Here is a 19,572-nt window from a genome sequence, read left to right on the forward strand (position 1 = left end):
TTAAAAGGCAAATATTTTTTTATTAATTGCAATATCCTAAAGTATCATAAATTAATATTTCACAATATGTACACTATTATGACATATTTGTCCATGCGTATTAAAATAAGTCAGAAATAATAGGCTCTAGAAAGAAATAAAGCCCTGAAACGGCATTTAGATCATTCTTATCTGCGAGGAATCGCACATATTTCATGGGGTATTGGAGCATTAGTGAACCCCGCGGCTGGATTGAGGTCGAGCTCTGCACCTGGCGGGGCCTGGAATGTGAAGTTCTGCAGCAAAGTCGTAAAGAACAAGAAAAGCTCCGTTTTCGCCAAGTTCTCTCCAGCACAACTTCTTTTACCTGGATAAAAAAAGAAAAAGAAAATATAATGGCCAAAATACAAGTAACAGAGACTTTAGGTATATGGGGTACAAGAGGTAATGGGTTCACAAAGGACTGTGATAACCCGAGATTATTACAGGACTAGATTCCTCCTGCCTGCTAGACCTCCTGCTCGGTGTAGATAGCAAAAGCCTGATGATGAGAGTTTGTATTGGTCAGTATAAAAAAAAGCCAATCACCACTCACTATGGGAATAAATCTGTCCACGTAAATGCAGCTTAATGGGGTCCAAAATTCTTTAGGTCACATAATATAGAAAATATATTGCAGTATTTATAAATGTTATGAAAATTAATACTTATAAATGACAATTTGTAAGTGGGTCCTGGTATTTCTTGTATTTCTTACTGTAGGGAAAATTCAGTATAAAAGTAAATAACATCCTTTCTGCTGGAACCCCGTCATTACAAGACATGGATGACTCCAGTACACTATAATAGGATCTGTCTTGCAGAGGGACTTATCATTATGACTCATAGATGGGGGTCCTAAGATCAATATCAAGAGACAACCTCTTAACCGCTTCACGCCGCAGCCCTTCTTCATTTTTATGTTTCTGTTTTTTCTCCCCTTCTTCCCAGAGCCATAACTTTTTTATTTTTTCATCAAAATGGTGAGTGCTTGTGCATGTGAGTGCTTGATTTTTGTAGGAAGAGTTGTACTTTTGAACACCACCTTTGGTTTTTCCATATTGCGCACTGGAAAACGGGAACAAAATTCCAAGTGCAGTGAAATTGCAAAAAAAAGTGCAATTCCACAACTGTTTATTGGATTTTTTTTACCATGTTCACCAAATGCTAAAACTGACCTTCCATTATGCTTCTTCAAGTCATTACTAGTGTTGAGCATTCCGATACCGCAAGTATCGGGTATCGGCCGATATTTGCGGTATCGGAATTCCGATACCGAGATCCGATATTTTTGTGATATCGGGTATCGGTATCGAATCAATAGGGATGTGGAAAATAAAGAATTAAAATAAAAAATATTGATATGCTCACCTCTCCGGCGGCCCCTGGACTTCACGCTGCTATCCGGGAGGCTTCTTTGTTTAAAAAGCACGCGACGTCATTCTCATTCACAAAACTGCTAATTCTAGGAATTGAGGACCTGTGAATGACGTCGCGGCCTCTGATTGGTCGCGTGCCGGTCACATGGGCGGCACGCGACCAATCAGAAGCCGGGACGTCATTCACAGGTCCGATTGACTTGTATTGGTATCGGATATCGGTATCGGCGATATCCGATATTTTTCGGGTATCGGCCGATACTATCCGATACCGATACTTTCAAGTATCGGACGGTATCGCTCAACACTAGTTACGAGTTTGCAGAAACCAAACATGTATAGATCGTATTTTATTTAAATGGTGAAAAAAAAATCCAAAGTTTGTTTTAAAAAAAAATGCGTAATTATGCGAGACCGGTAGCATCTCCATTTTCTATGATCTGGGGCTGGGTGAGGGATGGATATGATCTTTTGATCATTTGTTATTGCATTTTAATGCAATGTTGAGCAACCAAAAAAACGTAATTCTGGCTTTTTGACTTTTTTACGCTACGCCATTTACTGATTGGATTAATTTTTTTTATAGCTTGATAAATCGGGCAATTCTGAACATGACGATATAAAATATGTGTTTTTTTATTGTTTTATTTTGAAAGGACAAATGCTGTAAACTGTCATTTTTAAAATACTTTTAAAAACTTTTTTCAGTTTTACATGCTTCAATAGTCCCCATTTGAGGCTAGAAGTTGCAGTTGTCTGATCGCCTCTGCTATACACAGGCGATGATGAGATCGCCTCTGTGAAGCAGAAATGCTCATAGCAATCCAGCACTGACAGCCATAGAGGTCTGCTGGAGACATCTCGTTAACAGCCGCGGGTGGATCGCGATTCCACCCGCAGCTGTTTGGGGCACATGTTTGCTGTTCAAAACAGCTGACATGTGCTGGGAAAGATGGGGGCTCAGTGTCGGAGCCCAAATCAAAAGAAGGGTCATGACATGTGCTGAACAAGTACGGCGCATGTCGTGAAAGCTTCAATGTTTCTCAAACAAACATATTAATGTTGTACAAATTCTGGCAATTTACATATACCGGGATATCCTGACACTGGAAGTCCCCTAACAATATATTAATACTTCAGTTTAAGAAAGAACAAATACTTTAGCTGACAGTTTACGCAAACTGAAAATTCATGTATTAAATTTACAAAACATTTTCTGCTCCATTGGTTAAATAGAAATGGTTGACCATTTGTCTTACCTAGTGAAAATGGTATAAAGGCTTCATTCTTCTTAAAATTGCCTTCAGAATCAAGAAAGTGTTCTGGATAAAACTTTTCTGGCTTTTCAAAGCAATTTCCATCTTTAAGCACAGAGTGCAGCAATGGGATAACAACTGTGCCCTAAAATAAAAATACAATGTAAGTGCTAATATAATACAATTCATAACATAGGGTAGCAATAAAAAGTGTCTCTTACATAAGTACAGTACATGTGTGGCTCATTTTTTTTCAATAGGATCATTGAATGCTTCATTTTACCAACTGTGGCAGTTCACAGAAATTGAACACTGGCTGCTAGGTTGTCTAGTTAATCACTGCTGATCATTAGGGTTTCAGTTGCTTTTTCATGCCAATGGCTATGAAGAGAAGCAATGATAGCTATGAAATTATCATTATGTCAAAAAGCCCCAACTGGATCATAGGTCCCTGAACTATAAAAGACTTATTTGTACACCTTGAAAATTATGTATTTTAAAATAATAGTGTTTTTGCATACTCTCGTTAATAACCTTCATTCTGTGCTGATCATGTGTTGGATACATGGGTAGATAGCTTGATTGAAGACACAGCTCTGATAACTGCACTTTAACAAGACATGCACCTATGTTTCCATCATTAGACCAGGATAGATTGCTACTTATATATTTTTTCAATGTATTTTGTATTTCAGTGACTTCAAGCAGAGTCTGGAGACCCTGATACAAAACTGATACAAAAATCATATCGGAACATTGTATAATCTTCTACATTGAACAGCATTTGTTTGCTGATTCCTTTTTTTAAAAAAATTCTTGATGCTTTAAAAATTGAGATTATAGTAGGCAACATTTCAAAATAAACATTCCGCATATGTTGCCACAATTTAAAAAAATCCCATAAAACACCCTACAGTTTTGAATATTTAACACAAAGTCTGATCACATCATCAAATCATCAACACCAGAGGTCTTTGCAGCAAAAATGGCCAGCTCACCTATTACTGAGCACAAAAGGGCATGTTATACGAGAAAATATTGTATTTCAAATCACCTTTGGAATAAAATAACCTCTGAAGGTCATGTCTCTAATTGTTGTATGTGGAAGGTTTACAGGTACAATGTCACCAAATCTTTGAATTTCATGTATCACAGCATCCATATATGGCATTTGTTTCCTATGTTCTGTTTTGGGTTGAGCAGATCCAATTACACTTTTAATCTCATCTTGAACTTTTTCTGTTCAGTAAAAAAGACATGTGTTGTTTTAAATGCAGACAATTAACTGCAGTCTCAATGCAATTAAAGAAGACATTATGATCATTGTAAATGCACAATTTGTAACCTCGTAATTAAAAAAAATAGTTTGTTTTAATGAATTCAGATATTTCATACAATTTACACCATTCTGGGGTAGTTGTACTGCCCATTGTGGTACCACAAAATAAATATTCATATTGAGAATACTTAATTACTTACATAATACTAAAGTTTAGACTAATTGTACACATATAAAAAAGCTATAACTTTATTCAATATTGCATATTCAAGCAGAGAAGACAATCACATTTTCTATGATTTTTTATACAACACTGCATTTGCTTATTAAACTTGGGTACTCTTAAATCATTTATTTTCTAATGATGTTACATTAATGCCTTACTTTGGATTTCAGGATATTTCATCATCAATAGTAATCCCCATCTCAGAGTGGTTGAAGTCGTCTCCATACCAGCAGCAAACAGGTCAGCCACCAGAGTGCTCAGATTTTCGTCATTAAAGTATAACTTAGATTCAGGTTTTCCCTTAATTTTATTAAAAAAATAAATGCTTTGGTTAGCGAAATGTTACACAGGCAATGATATAAAATTGTAGATCATTTTTATAATTGCGCTAAAAACTGAAGCACCACTCACAAGCTGTCCAGTAAAACAGTGAGCCAACACCTGCAATGTCTATTTCTCCCTTAAACATGCATTTCTACTCCCCCACCTTAACTTTTGTAAAGGCAGCACACTATACAGTGCTTTGCAAAAAGTATTCACCCCTTTGGCTGTTAACCTATTTTCTTGCATTGCAGCCTGTATTAAAACATTTTTGTAATTCGATTTGTATGTGGAGCATCAGCACTAAATAGTCTAAGTTGATGAAGTGAGAAAAATATAGGCATGAATTAAAGTTATCAAACAAACAGCTAAAAGTTAGCATGTGCATATGTATTCACCCCTTTTGCAAAGTAGCCCCTAAAAATGTTTGGGACAAGCAATTACCTTCATCAGTCACATGCTTGGTGAAAGGAAGTCCTCCTGTGTGCAATCTAAGTGTCACATAGTCTGTCAGTATATACACTTTACCTTTTCTGAAATGCCACTGAGGCTACAACACCATTAACCAAGAGGCACTACTAATCAAGCAATACCATGAAGTCCAGGGTCTAAGGGACAAAGACCTCCAAACAAGTAAGGGACAAAGTTGTTGAGAAGTACAAGTCAAAGTTGAGCTGTAAAAAAATGCCAATTCCTTATGATCCACCGGAGCACCATCAAATACATTATCATCAAATGGAAAGAACGTGGTACCAAACAAACCTGCCAAGAGAGGGCAACCCCATAAAACTTTCAACCTGAACAAGGAGGGCATTAATTAGAGAGGCAGCACAATTCCAATGGTAACCCTGAGCTGCAGAGTTCACAAGCAGAGACTGGCGTATCTGTCAAAACGACCACAATAAGCTTGGAAGAGTAGGCAGAAAATGGCCTTTTCTTACACTTAAAAATTGTAAGGCTCATTTTGAGCTTGCCAAAAGACATGCGGGACACTCCCCGAATTTATGGAGGAAGGTGCTGTGGTCAGATGAGACCAAAATTGAACTTTTTGGTAACCAAGGTAAATGCTATGTCTGGCGCCAAACCAACACATCTCACCTATCGAAGAACATCATTCCCACAGTGAAACATGGTGGTGGCAGCAGGGATAGGGAAAATGGTTTGAGACTGGGACCGAGTTTCACCTTGCAACATGACAGTGACCTAAAGCATAATGCTAAAGCGATATTTGTTTGTTTCAAGGGAAAATGTGTAAATGTTTTAAAATGGCCTAGTCACAGTGCAGACCTTAATCCAATTGAGCATCCGTGGTCAGACTTAATGATCGCTGTTAACCAGAGGAAACCAACTAACTTGAAGGAGCTGGAGCAGTTTTGCCTTGATGAATGGGTAAAAATGTCAGTGACAGGATGTGGAAAGCTCAAGGAGACTTATCCAAAGTGACATGCAACTTTTGGGAGGTGAATAGTTATGCACATTGAAGTTTTCAGTTACTTTGGCACAATAAAAGAAAATAAAATATTCACAATTGTAGGTATGTTCTGTACATGAACTGATGCAAACTCTCAAAAAGACAAGTAAAATTCCAGGCTGTGAGGTAGCAAATCACGAAAATTGCCAAAGAGGTGAATACTTTCACAAGCCACTATATATATAGTGCTCAGCATAACCGAATACATCCCCTTGGAAAGTAAGATTTTAATCTTTTTCTCACTGAATACAAGTGCAACTTAAAACATTTTAACAAGACTGAATTCCATAGAACATTTTTAAACGCATAAAATGAAAGCAAGGTAAATACTATAAAATTAATTACAAAATGTTCAGTTTAACTCAAATGAGTTGATGCAAAACTGAGTATACCCCACATCAAAAACTATTACATCCAGTATTTTGTTTGACCTCCATAATATTTAAGGACAGCACCAAGTTTTCTAGGCATGGAATGAACAAGTTGGTGACACATTGCAACATCTATCTTTTTCCGTTCTTCAATAACAAAATATTTTAGGGCCTGGATGCTGGATGGAGAGTGATGCTCAACTTGTCTCGTCAGCATTCCCATAGGTGTTTTAATTGGGTTCAGATCAGCAGACATTCTTGGGAACTTTTCACCCTCTTATTCTTTTCAGAAATGATGCAGCTGTGTTTTAGATAATTGGCATGTTAGAAAAGTGCACATCTGTCAAGGGCTTGGAGTGATGGTAACATCATGTCTTTCATTATAGAGCAGTACATCTGTGATTTCATCAATGACATGTAGCTCCCCAACAACAGTAGGGCTCATACAGCCCCACATAAGGACACTGCCACAAATTTATTTCACTGTTGGCACCATGCATTTAGAAAAATTATTTTAAAAAAATGTATGGTGCCTACAGTGAAAATTGGTGCTGGCAGTGTCCTTAGGTGGAGGTGCGGCTGTATGGTTACTGCTTATGTTGGGAGCTACAATTCACTGATGGCATCATGAAGTTACAGCTGAACTGCTTCAAACTGAAAGAGAAGATACCACCATCATTCTGTGCACTTTGTAAACGTGCATTTTTCCACAATATCATGTTGTCAAAAACACATATCTGCTGAAGAAGAACAGGTTGAAAGTGAATAAGTGGCCAAGTGTCTCCTGATCTAAACTTAACCAAATAGCTATGGAGAATTAATTCTCCATAGCATAGCATAGCAAGAACAAAAGTCTTTTTCAGGGCCACATATTTTTTTCCCCTATTAATACCAAAAATATAGAAGGCATATTTTATATATTTAATTTATAATGTGCAAGATGTGAGATAAGGGATGGTGAAGTGGACATGATGTGAATGGTGCATGCAGAGGCTGAGGCCGTGGACCAGGTGAAACTGTGCCTGCAGGAGCACAATAAATATGCTCATTCATGAGACCTAGCTTTTTGTCCCATTTTTCAGGGGGGCGTGTGACACCACTTTTGAAGACAGAACAGTGTGAACGCATGGTCGGGTTGTATGGCAGAAAATGCTTGCCGTATGTTTCTCAGCACCACCCTGTCTTCCATATGGTCTAGTCTCAGTAGCCAAGAGTCTGGAGCACATCATCATCACTTTGATTCTCTTTCCTCCCACCATAACGAGTCTCAGGAGACAAGTGATTCAACACTTGGACACTCTAAGGAGGTCTTTACAATTCCATTTATTGATTCTGACCTCTCGCACTGCAGACATGAGGAGATGATGTTTATTGATGCCCAAATATTTGAGCAGCCACGATTAGAAGATGATGATGGGAAATGGCAATTAGTGTCTCAATAGGTAGATGATGATGAGACACAGTTGACAACAAGTGATGTTATTAAGTCAGGAGGATGAGTGAAAGTAAAAAACAATGTGTTGGACGATGAAGTCACTGACCCACCCTAGGAAGGTGCCAGGCAGAACAAGGCCAGCAGTGCAGAGGGGGAGGGATCTGCAGCACCACAAAAAGCAGGAAGAGGCAATAGGATGTCCAGTGAGAGAGATAGCGGGCAACTGTTCCCCAGATCACCCACACAGCAAATTCCCAGACCAAGGGTTAGGTGTTATTTACCTCTTGTTTCTTTGCCAGAAAAGCGTCGATGAAGCTCCTCTGATTGTTCACATCAAATTCTCTTTCCTGATTGGTGAATGTGTCTGTGATGAACCTTTTCATTTCTCTGAAATTTTCACCTAGTCGTCGATGGCTCCCAGGCAGCCAGCTGATCAAAGTAGGATAACTATTAAAAAGCTTAATATAAAAATATCACAACTGTCAGTTTAATCTAATAGATTACATGTCATATCCCATGATTTGGGAATCATACAGATGGTATTATATTATCATTGTGTTGATTTTTATGCTGTTTCATTGCTAAGCAATAAGGTTAAGAAGGGATGGGTTACTGACATCAAAGCTCCATCAGAGCTAGAGGGAGAGATCGGGAAAGAGGAAGGACAAACTTCTAAAGAGTGTGCAGCCCATTCACTATCCCCATCTATCCCCCACCCCCTGAAGATGGCTGGACCATCATTGTAAATACATCATTGTAAATACACACCTGTACTTTGTATCTCCCCCACCTCATTGTACGTTGTAAGCTCTCACGAGCAGGGTCGTCTTATTGTGCTTTAATTATTGAATTGATAACGTTGTTACTTATGACTGTTGTGTTTGAAGCTGTTAAACTGTACAGCGCTGCGGAATATGTTGGCGCTATATAAATAAAGATTATTATTATTAAAGAGGTTACTCTTTAGAAGTTTGTCCTTCCTCTTTCCCGATCTCTCCCTCTAGCTCTGATGTAGCTTTGATGTCAGTAACCCCTCCCTTCTTCCTCATTCTTTTTCCTGATTCACTGTTTGTCAGCCATCATGGAAGCTCATTGTTTACTGCTTTGGTTCATAAAAGCCTTTTTTTTCCTACTGTATGTGTGCATAACTACAATAATTCAATCTTATTCTGGAATCCGCATGCTTGCCTCCCGCAGTCGAGTTCAAGCTACTCGATGATATATCTATGTGTAGGTATTGGTTCATAGAGGCAGCTAAGAAATGGTGTCTCAAGCACCCTACACTTGAAACCTAGTTATCAAATAAGAATAATACAACATAACATAATAAAATGTAAACTGTCACGAGCTGTCAGATTATCCTGCCCTGCCTTCTACATTCTAAGAAAATCTTTATAATTTATATTCTTCCTCCAAATTTATAGCCATCATTATTGTCAAAAATATCATTGCCAAACATATAAGTTAAGGAGAGAAAAAAAACAGAGAAGAATATATCTGTGTACATAACATGTATAGTGGTCAGGATGGACTGGCCATATTTAAAAAAAAAATTAGGGGCTTTTTGTGTACTAAGAAAATAAAGTTGTTGGGGTTAGTTGGTCCATAGTGATGAGTGAATATACTCCGTACTCGAGATTTCTCGATCATGCTCGGGGGTCCCCCGAGTATTTTCTAGTGCTCAGAGATTTAATTTAATCTGTTAGCCAGCATAAGTACATGTGGGGGTTGCCTGGTTGCTAGGGAATCCCCACATGTACTTATGCTGGATAACAGATGTAAATCATTCAGCTGCGTCGCTAAAAACTAAAACGCCGAGCACTAATAAAATACTTGTAGGACCTCCGAGCGTGCTCGGGAAATCTCGAGTAACGAGTATATTCGATCATCACTATTAGTCCACTGTTTTGGACTCAATATTCTTCTTTTGCAAATTATGCACTGACAAAAATTTTACAAGGATTGATTCAAATGCTATAAGGCCCCCTGATCCATTGGTATATAGGCATCCTGCAGTGGATAGTTATAAGGTTGGATTCACATAAGCGTATTTTAGTGTCTTTACATGGACCAGACTGCCTGGACTGACTGTGGTTCCCCTAACCTGAATTTACTGCTTCATAGGTCAGGAGTCCCGTAGTCAATCCGTGTATTGCGGTCCTTATACAAAATGAATTGCAGACATTGAAACAGAAAGCAATATAAGTCTAGCGCACTAAACAATTAAGTTAAAAAATAAGACAAAAATAAAGTTCGGTGACGGCAGCTTTACCCAAATAGTCTTGAGCCTCCCCCTCCCGGACCTCTAGGCACTGGGTCTGTCTTGAGTTGAATCTATTAGGCTCAGTCTGTTCTGAGCCTTGAATCTTGTCTTTTTTACACAGTTGATTGCTTAACGTAATTTTTAGGTTTTTAGTACATATACTATGGCGAACTTGTTTTCTTTTGTAATCTTTAGAGGTTAAAGAGTTTGGCTGATGTGTGCAAATGGTTAAAATTACAAAGTGTCTGCAAAAGCCTCGGCTGTGGCTTGTTTTCTAGGAGCGCGTGCTTGCAAACGCTTTCATATATTGTTTGGAAGCGCTGACCTGAAGCTGATTACATCCCTGTATCAGGCTATCTTTAGTGTCCCTACACTTTTCCAATGATGGACAATAAAAGCTGCTTATACTGGTAGAATTAGAGAGTGCGACGTTTGAGCCAGTTGATCATCAATGCTGTTGGCGCAAACTGACAGTCTTCAAGAGCACGCCGCCTCCTTGCAAGCAGGAAAGTGGAAGGCAGGGAAATGGTGTGCTCCTGAAGACATGAAAAAAAAAACAGTGTAATGATGGAACTCACATAAGGCTGGGTTCACATTGCGTTAACAGCAGCCCGTTCAACACATACATTAACGGGCTGCTGTTAACGCAAGTGTCGACATTCCATCCCGCCAGCGCAGATAAGGCATCTGCTAGCTCCATCTGCGCTAGCAGTGACGGACCCGGAAACGTTGCAGCCCGCGTCTCAGGGTCCATAACTCAATGACGGCACATCGCTAGCGCACGCCCACAATGGACATTCCGACATAGGAATTAATGGCGGCGTTAACGGACTGCGTTACACCGCGTTATGCCGTGGTGTAACGTAGTCCATCTAACGGACGCCAGCAACGCAATGTGAACCCAGCCTAAGAAATTGATCCTAGTGGTGATTGCCTCCAATGTCATCTCCACACTGGGATTTCTTCCTCTTTATTTTTTGGCCTGAGCTCACTTGTGGAATCTTCCATACTTTGATGGCCATGCCTGACCCTGTGTATAGATCTTTGTGATATGAGTGGAATGGGAAAAAAAGGTACTGGCATTATTCACCAAGGTGCAAAAGCTCTAAACTACTAAACGTAGCATTTTGTTTAGAGAAACCTACCTTGACCATTGTAGTTTCGATGATCGTGATATTTTCATTAATTAAACTTATGAGCTTCAACGCTGTTGGGTCGTCATACTCAAATCTTTGGTCCAGTAGTATGGACACAATTATGTTGGCCACAGCAGTATTCATGATAAACTGGTTGTCAAAGGGTTTTCCTAAAAGTAAGTCAAAGATGTGGTCAAATGTGGTCTCTTATGCTGGAAGATGTCCAAAAACAGTCTGTTGTGGTGCCACTGCCAACATATTACACCTATATGTTCCCTTTTTAAACAATCCAGAATATAATACTTAGTTGTGACCAATAACGACAACATCCATCCGCCTAAAGTTAATCACCAATATTGTGAGTATTTTGTATCCAAAACACCGTTATTACCTTATTGATGCAAGTAGGATGATAGTTCTGGTCAGGACGTTCATCGTGGAGCTGTCCTCTCCCTCCCGTCCGACGGGCGCCGTTTCGCTGCTCGCTTCGTCCGGGGCCACGCTATCGCCCCACTTGCATCAATAAGGTAATAAATGGTGTTTTGGACACTTTTTTTGGTGTTTTGGAGCTGTCCTTACCTCCATAAGATCTAAATGTCTGCATCAAGTTTTCACATTCCTCCATGATCTTATCTTCTATACTTCTCTTCCCCATACCGAAATCTCTCAATGTCGACAGAGTGAATTTTCTCATCATTTTCCAGTTCTCTCCATGGGAGAAGAGAACACCTGAATAAAAATAAGTACGGGATAATCCATCATGCTGGGCATTCAATGAATAATTCTGTCTAGGTAGACTTCTATAACTGGTGTACACTCATCAATCAGACGTGATGTAGAGACAGAGACCCTGATACCAGCGTTGTACAAGTTAATGGGCTACTTGAATTTTTCATAACCTGCTGCTGGTATAACAGTGATTTTATCATTAAAGGACTTGTAAACTTGCTGCCATTTAGTCCTCCATATTCTTCAGTTCTGTACAACCCTGCCCACAACACTGATTCTCAGTTTCTGCCTATGCACAGTATTCACAGACTGCTTTCAAGCAGTTTTGTGAGCAAGGTTGTACAGGGGTCACCGTTCCAAGAACTGATAGATCCGCTGCAGATAAAGCCGTGACATTATCAATATTGCAGAAAGTAGCCCAGTAAATAATACATCACCGGAATAAGGGTCTCTGCCCCTACAGCCATTGTCAGCTATCTATAAACCTAAACCTCTGCATATAGATTTATTACATGGAGGCTATATAAATGCATTTGCAATTAACTCCCTCTAGTGGTATGCAAAAGGATAAATGCTATAAAAGAATTGGGCAAAAGCTTAACCCCTACTTTTTTTTCCTACTCTTCTTTCAGGAGCTACACCTTTATTATTTTTCCTTTGACATAGAAAATTTTACCCGGTAATATGATGCTCCAGATCTGTCCAATTACTGCGATACCAAAAATCTCAGAGTTTTTTTTTTTCTTTATCCTTAGTTTAACTAAAAAACGTTTTAACCGTGTAAAGAAAATTGGAGTTGTGTTTCCATTTTCCCATTACTTTTTTTTTTGTGCATTGGTTGAAGTATGTGAAAGTTTTAGAAAGTTTTGTCCTTTGTTTACTATACCAAGGATCGTTGCCCGGCAACTGCTGTCATGTACCGGTGTAGCCTAGCCTTTCTTAAAATGACATAGACCTTGTCTAGATTCTTTTTTTATCTAAGTGGTGACATTTTTTAAAAAGGTTTGTTACCAAAAATAAATAAATTGTGCAGTATTTCGAAACCCGTAGCATCTCCATTTTTGGGGATCTTGGATTGGGTAAGGGCTAATTTTTTGCATGCCAAGCTGATGTTTTTAACAATATCATTCTGGCGCGGATATCATCTTTTGATCACCCATTATTGCATTTTACCGCAATGTTTCGGCGCCCAAAAAAACAAAATTCTGGCGTTTTGACTTTTTTTCTCGTTACGCCGTTTAGCGATCGGGTTAATTCTTTTTTTTTTATTGATAAATCCAGTGATTCTGAATGTGGCGATACCAAATATGTGTATGTTTGTTTTTTTTATTGATTTATTTTGAATGGGGTGAAAGGGGGGTGATTTGAACTTTTATAGATAGATAGATAGATAGATAGATAGATAGATAGATAGATGATTGATAGATAGATAGATAGATAGATAGATAGATAGATAGATAGATAAAATTTTATTTTTTTATTTTTTTATTTTTTTTACTTTTAGCATGCTTCAATAATCTCCATGGTAGACTACAAGCTGCCATAACCCAATCGCGTCTGCGTCTGCTACATACAGGCGATGATCAGATCGCCTGTATGTAGCAGAATTGCTGATTTTCTATGAGCGCCAACCGCAGTGACAATCATAGAGGTCTGCTGGAGACCTCTGGTTGTCATGCCAACCAATCGACGATCCGCAGTCATGTGACACAGGCGCCAATGGGCGGGATTCTGGGAGAAGATACAGATTAGATATTAGAAAGCACTTTTTGGCAGTGAGGGTGATCAATAAGTGGAACAGGCTGCCGCGAGAGGTGTTGAGTAGGGTTGAGCGACTTTTATTTTTATAGGGTCGAGTCGGGTTTCACGAAACCCAACTTTCTCAAAAGTCGGGTCGAGTGAAAGCAACTGATCCTATAGAAAAGTTGGGGTCGGGGTCGGCCGAAACACGAAACCCAATGCAGTGCAATGGGATACTAATGGTTCCCAGGGTCTGAAGGAGAGGAAACTCTCCTTCAGACCCTGGGATCCATATTAATGTGTAAAATAAAGAATAAAAATAAAAAATAGGGATATACTTACCCTCGGACGCGCCCTGGTTCTAGCCGGCAGCCTTCCTTCCTAAGAATGAGCAAGTGAAGGACCTTCGATGACGTCGCGTCTTGTGATTGGTCGCGTGACCGCTCATGTGACCAATCACAAGCTGCGACGTCACTGCAGGTCCTTCACTCGCTCATTCTTAGGAGGGGAGACTGCCGGTTAGAACCAAGGCGCGTCCGAGGGTGAGTATATCAATATTTTTTATTTTTATTCTTTATTTTGCACATAAATATGGATCCCGATCCCGATTCCCGATATCGCAAAAATATCGGAACTCGGTATCAGAATTCCGATACCCGATAAGAAGATCGCCGACCTCATGGCCGACCCCACACAGGGATCGGGTCGGGTTTCATGAAACCCGACTTTACCAAAAGTCGGCGACTTCTGAAAATGACCGATCCGTTTCGCTCAACCCTAGTGTTGAGTTCTCCTACAATGGAAGTCTTCAAACAGGGGCTGGACAGACATGTGTCTGAGATGGTTTCGTGAATCCTGCATTGAGCAGGGGGGTTGGACACGATGACCCTGGTGGTCCCATCCAAGTCCAATATTCTAGGATTCTATGATACTAAGTTAGTCTAAAAATGCTGAATGGCCAGTGTGAAAATTTCAAGACTTTGGATTTGTCTTTTTAATACAGATTGTGATAGATAAAATAAATATTAAGCACAAAAATCTGATCTAAACAGTAGGATATTTTTGATAGCAGCTTCCCTTTAGAGTTAACTTCTTGCATCATGACATTGTTCCTGTGTGCTAGTTTAAGGAATGCTAAAGTTCTAGATCGTGGGGATATTGACGTTCCCTTTTAAACCTACCGAATATGCTTAATGTTTCCAAAAATATAGATATCCACAACTAATGGCAGCAATTACAAATAACCGAGCCATATGTAATGAATAATATCTAGATGCAGAAATATTTACCATATCCGTTTGATGTTACAGAGACTATTGGTGAGACCGGCCTTCCAGAAAATTCCTCTCCGTAGTTCATAAGTGCATCTTTCACCGTTTCATAACCAGTGAGGATGACCAACTTCTCCTGTCCAAGCTGGAGGCTAAATACTGTGCCATACTTCTTTGATATCTACAATCCAATAAAAAAATTAAAACAAGAAAATAAAAAAAAGTTATAGCTTATAAAGTAAACATATATTCCACATGTAAAGGGCAATCTACATATTCCAGTATTGTTATACATACAGAACATTATGTCTTATTACAATTTGGACCACTGATAACTAGTATTGAGCGATACCTTCCGATATTTGCAAGTATCGGTATCGGATGGTATCGGCCGATACCGGCAAAATATCGGATCTCGCCGATACCGAGTTCCGATACCAATACAAGTCAATGGGACACAAATATCGGAATGTATCCTCGATAGTTCCCAGGGTCTGAAGGAGAGAAAACTCTCCTTCAGGCCCTGGGATCCATATTATTGTAAAAAATAAAGAATAAAAATAAAAAATATGGCTATACTCACCCCTCCGATAGACCCTGGCTGTCACCGCTGCGAACGTCCGCCTCCGTCCTTAAGAATGCTGTGAGTGAAGAACCTTCAATGACGTCGCGATCAGGTGACCAGTCACCTGACCGCTCACGTGACCGCTCACCTGACCGCGACGTCATCGAAGGTCCTTCACTCACTACATTCTCAGGAACGGAGGCGGACGCTCGCAGCGGTGACAGCTAGGGTTCTTCAGAGGGGTGAGTATAGCCATATTTTTCATTTTTATTCTTTATTTTTTACATTAGCATGGATCCCAGGGCCTGAAGGAGAGTTTCCTCTCCTCCAGACCCTTGGAACCATATGCACACTCCGATACCGATTTCCGATATCACAAAAATATCAGAACTCGGCCAATACCCGATACTTGCAGTATCAGAATGCTCAACACTACTGATAACATGCTGCTATGTGCAATTCTCACAGACAGCCTAAAGGTCTAAACGGTAAAACTATTTTTCCTTGGCCTTGATTTTGATGACATGAGAATCGGGACATCTGTGTATGACCAGTTGATCACTCGTGCAAAACTGATTGAGCAGCACACCATGTGGAATTATTCGGTACTGCAAGTAAATTGGCTGTTCCGGCATAGCTAAAATACTACCATTTTTGAAGGAGGTCGACTTGATAAGACAGTCCATTTCCACGCCTTTTTAAAGCAAATAGGCATCATAGAGGGGTTCACCATTAGTGATACCCCTCTATGAGCCAGTTAGAAAGTCGGTACTATATAGCTGGATGCAATTTCATTAGCCAATGTTCAGACTAGTTTCATTTAAAAAGGGTTTGCCATGTTGAAATAATTCTTGTTCTCTATTTTTAAAAATCTTCACATCTTCACCTCTTGGCCACATGGATGAGGGTGAAAAGAATGATAAGTATGAGGATAAGGACTAGAGATGAGTCAACATCGATGGCTCCCTCCTTATTCGGCAAGCTATAGCGCTTACCGAAGAAGGTGCATTGGGAACCCGGATGCCTGAAGTGCTCCCGATAATCAGCAGTTTGGCGCCGCACCTGCACATGATGCGGCAGTGTGACAGTCACAACCCATGCATGGAGAGCCTGTGTGTTGTGACTATCCCACAGCCGCAACATTCAGCTACGGGAGCGCTCCAGGAATCCGGGTTCCCAATGCAGCTTCTTCAGTAAGCACTGTAGCTTGCCGAATAAGGAGGGAGCCGACATTGTTCGCTCATTTTTATTAAGGACTAAGGTTAGGACTAAGATTAGGACTAGGATGAGTGTTTGAATTAGGGTTAGAGTGACAATGAGGAATAGGGAAAGGTTGAGGTCCCCGTTCACATTAGACTAACGTTGGCAGTTTTATGCGTATGAGGCTTGAGAATGCAGATTTTTCAGGAACCTTAAAGGAGGAGTAAAAATATAAATTCTCGCGTTGGGAGATTGTAAGATTTGAAATGGATATTATTCTGACAATTTGTTATCACCTCTAAAAAAGATTTGTGGGGTTTTGTTGAGTTGACCATGTGCATGTTCCCAATGATTGGCAACGGTGTCGGTCCTGGGGGAAAATTCCGGTACTTCTCATTCTTGTTGTTGTTGAACACAATGACCAAGATTAGGAAGACAATTGCAAACAGTAGAATTGAGACGGCGTCCATGGTGAACTTTGGATCTGTAAAATCTAGGAACATATAAAAAACAACTTGTATCAAAAACAGTTACATCCATATTCCAAGTCACAGAACTCTTCATCCATGTATAAAGAATGAATATTTATTTTTTTCCACATTAAAAATTTTAAATTAATTCAATAACCATATTTGATGGAAGAAAACAAGAATAGCGACTCAACCAAGAGAATGTTCCTGTCCCCCCAGACCCTTCTCAGACTCGCTGTTGTATGAAGAATGGAGAAGTGTTAAGTGCATACATTATAGCGTGTGCGGCAGTAAGACTTTCCCTTTTAAGATTTTCCTATGTATGCTGTTCTATACAAATAGTGTTTCCATTATGATATTGTCCTGTAAAATTGGTGCTCTACGCAGTAGTATGTAACACATTCTTCCTAGCGGCTGCAGAATACCAGTGTGTCATGTTGGGGATGCATAAGATCTACGCTCGTAATCAATAGAGGGATCCATCTTGTTAAATTGCTGAAAAGCGGCTGACTGTAGCGTGCACCCTAGATGGGTCACAGCTAGCGCTCATAGGGGTCTTTACAAGACCCCAATATTAACTTCTGAGGGACTTTCTACTGCTTAGGAAAAACACATCAAGCAGAGGTGTAATGATCCGAGATAAGAGCTTCACGCATATTCTTGCATTGAGTGTTAACTTCGTGACTTTAAAGTACACTGTCATAAGCAGTATTTTTATTTTAGGATGAGTTATTCTATATGTATACTCACTGATTGCAGTATTTTTCAATCCTACCCCTTGTTCTCTTGTCTTCTTGTGTTAATTGTTTTTACTGATATGGGAAAGATATATATCTTGGTACCGTGTTAGCCAGTGGATATAAAAATATTTAGAATTGACAGTGCTCAGTGGTTGATACCTTTTTAATGGCTAACTGAAAAGATGGTAACAAATTGCAAGTTTTCGAGACTACTCAGATCTCTTCATCAGGCAAAGACTAAAAGAAATTCTGGATAATCATATATTTATGCAAAACACATCACAGAAAGAAAAAAAAACATAGATAAGACAGGTGACATGAAGCAGAATTACCATGAGTGATAAACGTGATAAACAGTTATGTCCATAAATATTGGACCAGTTCTTAGATAAGGAGTTTTATTGTCCTCTGATTGGGTCTGGTTCTGTTGTGATTATGTAAAAAGACATAAATCCATGCAACACATTCATTCCTGCACTAAGAGTGTCAAAGGTCATTATTCCCAAAATCTTCTGTCTCTTTGAGATTTGAAGTTACCTTTTAACACAAGTAATTTCATGTTCACAATGTTATGATTGGGGAGACAAAAATGTATTGCCACAGGTAGATCCAGTATTTTTTATCTTATTGTATGGCGATGAGAGTTCATTCTTGTTCTCAATTTCTGCCCTGTCTCCCCTACAAACAGACCCCCAGTTGGCCATTTAGTACAAATAATTAGGTACACCACATTAGAAGTGACGCAGCTGACGCAGTACCTGGTATCTTGTAGTCCTGATGTGAACTGGGGATCTTTATCTTGTCCGTTGTCATTATAAATGGACAAGTTTTACATTTTTTCTGATTGCAAGGAAAGATACCTGTAGCTGTGGGAGAGGACAGGGAGCTCTTGACAATGATGCTTCTTAGATGTGGGGGCTGCCTAAAACACAGTAGTGGGGGGTCTGGAAAAATGAATTGTAAGTGGGCATCTTTTTGGAGTAAAGGTTGTAATTTCCGTGCAGCTCCCCTTAGCACCTCCAGATTTGGATTGTAGGTGACCAATAGAGGCACCCGGTTGATTTTTTCTTTAGCTTTGTAATGTAGCAGGTAATCTGGTTTTCAATTATTCTTGGATGGTAGCCCTGATTCAAAAAGGTCTTTCTAAGGTGACTAAGGTGTTCAGCTCTATCCATGGGGTTGGAACATATACGATTGTATCTGATGGCTTGGCTGTAGACAATAGAATTTTTTTTGTGTTTTGGATGGAAACTGTCCATTTAAGGTATGTTGGGCGGTCGATTGGCTTCTGATACAGGGATGTTTCTATTTCATTGTTCGGCAGCTTAATGTTGGTGTCCAAAAAGTTAATTTCAGTGCCGGAGAAGTTGAGTGTCAAGTTGATGGTAGGATGAAATTGATTAAACTGTTCATGGAACATCTTTAGCCGTGGATCAGACTCCGTCCAGATGATTAACATATCATTAATGTAGCGGTAGTAGGCCAGAGGCCTAATGGGACATGAGGACAAAAAGTCGCTTTCAAGCCTGGCCATGAAAATATTTGCATACTGTGGGGTCATTTTACTTCACATTCCTGTATCAGTCTTCTGTAGATCTTGTTGTCAAATTCAAAGTAATTGTGGGTGAGGATGAATTTTATAAGTTTCAGCACAGAATTAGCATCAGTCCCTGTGTTTTCCAGGGAGAAATTGCAGGCATTT

The 19,572-nt window shown here is 39.6% G+C and overlaps 1 protein-coding gene across 1 annotated transcript in view; it reads right to left on the reverse strand.

Moving 5' to 3' along the window:
* LOC138638733 (cytochrome P450 2K6-like) overlaps window positions 1-19,572 on the reverse strand; it is a 28,756-nt gene continuing 9,184 nt past the window's right edge. The window contains exons 2-10 of the mRNA XM_069728274.1: window positions 16,957-17,153; window positions 14,914-15,076; window positions 11,735-11,884; window positions 11,165-11,325; window positions 8,038-8,214; window positions 4,317-4,458; window positions 3,708-3,892; window positions 2,657-2,798; window positions 1-346 (exon numbers count right to left, since the gene is read on the reverse strand). Coding sequence (XP_069584375.1) covers window positions 168-346; window positions 2,657-2,798; window positions 3,708-3,892; window positions 4,317-4,458; window positions 8,038-8,214; window positions 11,165-11,325; window positions 11,735-11,884; window positions 14,914-15,076; window positions 16,957-17,130 — 1,473 coding nt within the window. The 5' untranslated portion in view covers window positions 17,131-17,153 and the 3' untranslated portion in view covers window positions 1-167. The remainder of the gene's footprint in view (window positions 347-2,656; window positions 2,799-3,707; window positions 3,893-4,316; window positions 4,459-8,037; window positions 8,215-11,164; window positions 11,326-11,734; window positions 11,885-14,913; window positions 15,077-16,956; window positions 17,154-19,572) is intronic.

The sequence above is a fragment of the Ranitomeya imitator genome, chromosome 5 (assembly GCF_032444005.1).
Source record: "Ranitomeya imitator isolate aRanImi1 chromosome 5, aRanImi1.pri, whole genome shotgun sequence".
NCBI classification, from domain to species: domain Eukaryota; kingdom Metazoa; phylum Chordata; class Amphibia; order Anura; family Dendrobatidae; genus Ranitomeya; species Ranitomeya imitator.